General features: G+C 40.7%; 1 protein-coding gene across 4 annotated transcripts in view; it reads left to right on the top strand.

Moving 5' to 3' along the window:
• LOC143292884 (unconventional myosin-XV-like) overlaps positions 1–7,500 on the top strand; it is a 237,777-nt gene that overhangs the window by 119,065 nt on the left and 111,212 nt on the right. For all 4 annotated transcript variants that reach the window (XM_076603546.1, XM_076603547.1, XM_076603548.1 and 1 more), the window contains exons 10-13: positions 534–695; positions 2,820–2,933; positions 5,994–6,052; positions 6,866–6,995. In XM_076603546.1, coding sequence (XP_076459661.1) covers positions 534–695; positions 2,820–2,933; positions 5,994–6,052; positions 6,866–6,995 — 465 coding nt within the window. The remainder of the gene's footprint in view (positions 1–533; positions 696–2,819; positions 2,934–5,993; positions 6,053–6,865; positions 6,996–7,500) is intronic.

Below are 7,500 nucleotides of genomic sequence, written 5' to 3'. Positions count from 1 at the left end.
TATTTAACCACCTTTTTCACAAAGGCTATACATTGTTCTCTGTCTTTACAAAGATCTGTTTTGAACTCTTACGGATATAGTAGAATATATATCTGACTCTGTTTCAATTGTTAAATTACAGCAGACAATTTGACCTTTTTAATGCTATTTGTAGCACCTAAATGTTGCGTAGGGAAGTTATTCAACATAATTTCTTTTACATATAACAGTATTTTTTACAAAAAATATACATTAAAACTGTTTTCAATAAAACACATTTTGAACTGTTCAGTTTCAGTTTCAGTAGCTCAAGGAGGCGTCACTGCGTTCGGACAAACCATATACGCTACACCACATCTGCCAAGCAGATGCCTGACCAGCAGCGTAACCCAACGCGCTTAAACTGTTCAAACTGTTCATGGAACAAAAGTAACACAAAACTCAATATAGAAAACACCAACACCAACATGAAACTAACAGAAACAGAAATTAAACCAGACCATCACATCAAATCCTGGGTTCAGATTCCCTCCTCTTTCCCCTCTGGTCTGCAGGGAGGCAGTGCCGTGATTCCTGGCCGCGATGACGCCGAGAATTTCCGGAAGCTTCTTGCAGCCATGGATGTTCTGGACTTCAACCGAGAAGAGCAGGACACCATTCAGAAGATTCTGGCATCCGTCTTGCACATTGGCAACATCTACTTCAAGAGTGTGCAGGTAGAGTGGTGATTGTATGATGGGGGTATGTGTTAGCTGTGGTAGTGAATGCTCTGCCTGTTGCTGTAAAAAACTGTAAGAAGACCATCGTACAATGCTTACTGTCCTAAAGCCTTCTTGGCCAGGAGAGGTGGGGGTGTAACTTGGGCCAGACACTGTTCACTAGAATCAAAATCTAGCCCAGATATAGTTGGGACAGCAGTTGCCTCCTCTGCTGTTATCTTACAAGGGTTTGATTGAAGACGAATTTTATTTTGAAGAGGCATGTCCAAATTTTGATAATCTTAGGAATAAGTTTATCCCTGAATTGTATGTGAAACCAAAGTTTGTTTTTAATTTTGTAACTTTATCAAAAAGCAGAGTGGAGAGTGTTTTGAAAGGTAGGGGAAAATTCATGAAGAATGGAAGGCCTGTTGTATGATGTGTTCTTTTTTTTAAATTATTTCATCACCTGCTTTCATTTGTTAATATATAAAATGACCGTTAAGGATTTCTCTCAGTATAAAACAAGTTTGCTCAGTTGACGTTTTTGAATGTGTTGTATAGCTTTGGCAGCTCATTTGTTGATAATGTCTACCCTCAGTGCCCCAACAAAAGTCAAAGAGTGAAATTTTTTGTTCATTCTGGATTCTGTTGTGTGTCCACCCTTGTGTTGTTTTTTCTTCTTTCTCTTGTAAGTTATTGCGTGTGTGTGTGTGTGTGTGTGTGTGTGTGTGTGGTGTAAAGCACTTTGAGCTCCCTTTAAGGGAGGACAGTGCTCAACAAGTATTCCATTATTATTATTAGTAGTAGTAGTAATGGACATTTATATTGCGCATTTCTGCAGAAATACTGCTCAAAGTGCTTTACATTTCGTTCCCCACTCCCTGCCTCCCCCCATCAATAATCCCCCTCCCCCACACCCCACACACATGGAAGCACGTGCCGACTGGTGCAATAGCCGAGTGGTTAAAGCGTTGGACTGTCAATCTGAGGGTCCCGGGTTTGAATCACGGTGACGGCGCCTGGTGGGTGAAGGGTGGAGATTTTTCCGATCTCCCAGGTCAACATATGTGCAGACCTGCTAGTGCCTGAACCCCCTTCATGTGTATATGCAAGCAGAAGATCAAATACACACGTTAAAGATCCTGTAATCCATGTCAGCGTTCGGTGGGTTATAGAAACAAGAACATACCCAGCATGCACACCCCCGAAAAACGGAGTATGGCTGCCTACATGGTGGGGTAAAAACGGTCATACATGTAAAAGCCCACTCGTGTGCATATGAGTGAACGTGGGAGTTGCAGCCCACGAACGCAGAAGAAGAAGAAGAAGAAGAAGCATGTGCCAGAAAGCACTCACGCAACAGTACATTGGAAACCACCCACCCACCCATGACACCCTCCAGAAAACGCATCCATGCAACACAGGCACTCAGGCACTCACTCACACCCACACGAACACAAGGACACTCGCCAGTACAACACACACACACATGGCAAACAGACTTTCCACAACAAAATGTGCATCCAAAACCAGATGACATGAAAATGACAGATTTTCTTCTTTTTTTGTTTTTATTTTTATTATTTTTTTTTAAGGTTTACCCGGACTTTCTTGGGTCGATCACTGTTTTATTTTGTATATAAATTACACAATCAACTAAACAAAATGGAAATAATCAAACCAATACTTGGCACTCCATAACAACTATGTCATAGTAATCAGTAGCATTTATGGAATAAATACAACTTTTCATTTACGGATTTTGGGCTTGTCAAAAAAAAAAAAAAAAAAAAATTTTTAAAAAGACAATAATATGGAAGGAAGCTGTACAATATCATATGATATATAGTATCATATCATATCATAAATCATACAGTTATGTGTACCAAACTTAGAATCAATCTTCCTTTTTTCTTTTCTCTTTTCTTCTCTCTCCCTTTCTCTTCTTTTTTTCAGTTTTTTTCCCTTCTCCTTTCTTTTAACCTCTTCAGTTACATGAAAAGTACAACATAACACACACATACACACAAAAACAGGACTGCACATCAGGCGTACATCAGTCAAAATTATCTTGTGTTTTTCTTCTTCTTCTTCTTCTTATCTTCATCATCATTATTCACAAACTGCTGTGCTGTGCAGGAGAACAACCACGACAAGGTGGAGCTGGGCTCGGACGCAGAGATCCGCTGGGTGTCGCACCTCCTGCAGCTGTCGGAGGAGTGGCTCAAGCAGGCCGTCCTCAGCAAGATCACTGTGAGTGCTGTGCCGCCCTGTTCAACTAGTTGTGTCATGGTTGTTGGGTCGTTGACGGGCGCAATAGCCGAGTGGTTAAAGCGTTGGAGTGTCAATCTGAGGGTCCCGGGTTCGAATCACGGTGACGGCGCCTGGTAGGTAAAGGGTGGAGATTTTTCCGATCTCCCAGGTCAACATATGTGCAGACCTGCTAGTGCCTGAACCCCCTTCGTGTGTATAATTATGCAAGCAGAAGATCAAATACGCACGTTAAAGATCCTGTAATCCATGTCAGCGTTCGGTAGGTTATGGAAACAAGAACATACCCAGCATGCACACCCCCGAAAACGGAGTATGGCTGCCTACATGGCGGGGTAAAAACGGTCATACACATAAAAGCCCACTCGTGTGCATACGAGTGAACGCAGAAGAAGAAGTTGGGTCGTCAGTTGTTTGTTTTTTTTTGGTCATGATTTCTGTTGGGTTTTTGTGGTTTCTCCAGTGAGGCAGCTTGCAGGTTAAGTTTCTCTTTCCTTCGTGCTGTTTTGTGTGTGTGTGTGTGTGTGTGTGTGTGTGTTGGAGCTCATGTACGTTTATATGTATTTGACTGTGCTTTCATATCTGTGAAACTGCATGTTTGGTGCATATCTGTTATGCATGTGTGGGTGTATGTGTGAATGTGTGTCTTCATGTTTTACATTTATATGAGTATTTATCATCATTGTTGTCTTATTTATTTATTATTATTTTATTATTATTATCATTACTACTACCCTTTTTTTAATATCATAATTATTATTTATTTATTTATTTATGTAAGCTTATCTATTATTTATTCACTTTTTTTTTTCTTTTTTTTTTCTCAAGGCCTGACTAAGCGCATTGGGTTACGCTGCTGGTCAGGCATCTGCTTGGCAGATGTGGTGTAGCGTATATGAATTTGTCCGAACGCAGTGACGCCTCCTTGAGCTACTGAAACTGAAACTGAAACTGTTTTCAGGAGTTATCTGTGTAAAAAATTATGGACGAGGAATCCTAAAAACAGTTAGAAAAAAAAACCAACAGAAAAACTCAGAAACAAATACATGGACAAGAAATCCGGGAAGTAGTAAGAAAACTAACATGGACAAGAAATCCTGAAAACAGAAAAAAAACCCTACATGGATAAAAAGTCCTGATATTCGTGAGAAAACTAACACAGTTGAGAAATCCTGAAAACAGTAAGAAAACTTACTCAGATGAGAAGTCCTCAAAACAGTGAGAAAACTAACGCAGTTGAGAAGTCCTGAAAAAAGTAAGAAAACTTACTTTAGACGAGAAGTCCTCAAAACAGTGAGAAAACTACAGAAGCATAAATGCAATCTGGCTAGATGAAAAAACAACAACAAAAAACAATGATTTTTTTTTCTGGATTTGTTTTACTTGTTTATTTATTTAACCTTCTTAATTTACATTTTCAGTGTGTACATTTTAAAACATCCATTGTGCCTATCAAATGGAAGAACACAAGTTCAAGATCAAGACAAAGATGTGTACATGATGGTTCCCAAACAGTTTCTGATTTGACGTCGTTTGAAATGGGTATTTCCATGTGTTAAGAAACAGAAGTGACATGATGCACATTATTGACAACAATGATATGAGGCATAAAAAAACAATTTAACTATCCCTATTTGTAATATGGTAGATTAATCACGGATCTGTTTGATTTTCTTTTTTTTTCTTTCTTTTTTTTTGTATGTGTGGTGTGTGTGTGTGTGTGTGTGTGTGTGAGTGGGAGTGTGTGGGTGTGAGTGGGAGTGTGTGTGTGTGTGTGTGTGTGTGTGTGTGTGTGTGTTGGCATGGGTCTTTTCTTTTTCTTGTTGTGTCTGTGTGTATGTGTGTGTGTGTGTGTGTGTGTGTGTGTGTGTGTGTGTTGGCATGGGTCTTTTCTGTTTCTTGTTGTGTCTGTGTGTATGTGTGTGTGTGTGTGTGTGTGTGTGTGTGTGCGTGCGCGCGCGCGCGCGCGTGTGTGTGTGTGTGTTGACATGGGTCTTTTCTGTTTCTTGTTGTGTGTGTGTGTGTGTGTGTGTGTGTGTGTGTGCGTGTGTGTGCGTGTGTGTGTTTGTGTGTGTGTGTGTGTTGGCATGGGTCTTTTCTGTTTCTTGTTGTGTCTGTGTGTATGTTTGTGTGTGTGTGTGTGTGTGTGTGTGTGTGTGTGTGTGTGTGTTGGCATGGGTCTTTTCTGTTTCTTGTTGTGTCTGTGTGTATAGCCTCTGTTGATGATGTATATTTTATAGAAACCTTTTTTGTTTACTATTTGGATTTTTTTTTTCCTGTTCCTATGGCTTTTGATTTATGTTATACTTTCTTGTATCATTATGTGTATCTTTTTGTGTATTATTCATGAATTGATAGTTTGTCATTGTTCATTGTTGTTGTTGATGATTTTGCGATTTTAGTGATTGCTACACTTACTTGTATTTTTGTGATTGTTGTTTTTGTTTTTTTTATTGTTGCTGTTATTGTCACCCACCCTCCCCACCCCACCTTTTATGATTATCTTTGTATAATTGATCACTCTTTCTTTTTGTCTGTCACAGGAATTAAGTCTTGTTTCAATTTCCTACTCATTATTTTCTTATTGTTCATTATTTATTTTCTTTCTTTCTTTTTCTTTTAATGAACACTTGTTTTTGACATTTACATTAAACAAGTACATACTTTAAAACAATCAAAACGAACAACCCCCACAAAAACAACAAAAACAAAATACAAAAAAAACCCCCAAAACAAAACAAAACAAAAAAAACCAAACACCTGAAGCACTGTAAGCAAAAGATTTACGCATACATTATCATCATCATCATCATCAACATCATCGACATAAATGTTTCATAGAAAAAGTGTTCAGTATCATTGTTGGCATTTCTGTTAATACCCACCCCCCCCCCCCTCTGCCCTCCCCCCATCCCCCTCCACTGCCGCCCCCCCCCCCGCCCCCCGACCCCCCCACCCCACCTCACCTCACACACCCCTGCTCCCCGTCACCATCTTTTCTGTGTATTTGTGTGTGATGGATCATGTTGATACCCACAACAGGAAGCTCGTGGAGACAGAGTAGTGACTCCATACAACCTGGATCAGGCTTTGGATGCGAGGTGAGCAGACTGTCTGTCATGTATCTTTTTTTTTTTTTTTTTTTTTTTTGTATGTCGGTGTGTCTCTTTTTGTTTGTCTCTGCTCCTGTAAACGCTGATTGGGTGTGTGTGTGTGTGTGTGTGTGTGGGGGGGGGGGGGTGCGGAGGGGGGGTGGGTTGTGGGGGTGTGGGAATGTGGCTATGCATTAACGAATTGTCTGAGTCTTGTTTGTTTGTTTCTGTGTCACTGTTTTGCTGGTTTTTCGGATTCTGTGATAAGTGTGTGTGTGGGGTGTGTGTGTGTGTGTGTGTGTGTGTGGTGTGTGTGTGCGTGCGATGCTGACAAAAATGAATATGTATGCATATTCACACACATTCATAATTCACACACAAACACACACAGAAACACACAGAAACACACACACACACACACACACACACACACACACACACACACACACACACACACACACATGCGCGCACGCACATCATCTCTCCATTCATTCCCCCACAACCCCCCACATCCACACACACACACACATACGCACATGCACACACAAACATTTACACACGCATGCATGTGCATACACCCACACACACACACACACACACACACACACACACACACACACACACACACACACATTCACACATGCATACTTGTGCGTATACCCACACACACATGCACCCACACACATAACACACTCTCTCTCTATTTACACACAAACACACACAATCACACACACACACACACACACAACCTCCCCCTCCCCTCCCGTCCACACACACGCACACACACATCCAATGACCAACACTGGCGCTGTGGGTCCACAGGGACGCCATGGCCAAGGCCCTGTACAGCCGTCTGTTCACCTGGCTGGTGGAGCGGATCAACCTCATCATCTGCCGGGCCGAGCGGGAAAAGATCACCTCCCTGGCCGTCCTCGACATCTTTGGCTTTGAGGCAAGTGTGGGGTGGTATGGGCTTGTAGATAAAATGTATGTTTGCTGATGTAACTTGGGAGTCCATCCAATTCATTACGGTCCAAGTATTGTTCTAATGTCAAGTGCGTATGCTTTAGTAACCTGACAATTAAAGCATATAATTTTTGACTGTAGCTTGATGAAGCCTTATGTACACGAAAGTGTGTCTTCACAAGTGACTGAGAACGCTAATGTTTTTGACTTTTTGCATTCATTATCAGTTGTTTCGCTTGTCAGTTTAACGACTTCTCTTTTACGAAGTCGTTTAAGTAATTTCCTGTAATTGCATTTAGATTTTTTTTTTTTTTTTTTTTCAAATTTCACCTCATTTCACCTTCATTTGCCCAGTTAACTGATAATATTCAAATGTATTCATAAATACTTTAACAAAATGTCTTCAATCACCGATATGTGTGACGGGACATTAAACAAAATTCCTCCTCCACTTGGAGTCCGAGTGTTCCTACCAAATTCAGAATGTTCCG

This window comes from Babylonia areolata, chromosome 18 (assembly GCF_041734735.1).
Source record: "Babylonia areolata isolate BAREFJ2019XMU chromosome 18, ASM4173473v1, whole genome shotgun sequence".
Lineage (NCBI taxonomy): Eukaryota > Metazoa > Mollusca > Gastropoda > Neogastropoda > Buccinidae > Babylonia > Babylonia areolata.
This window is presented reverse-complemented; position numbering and strand designations above follow the sequence as displayed.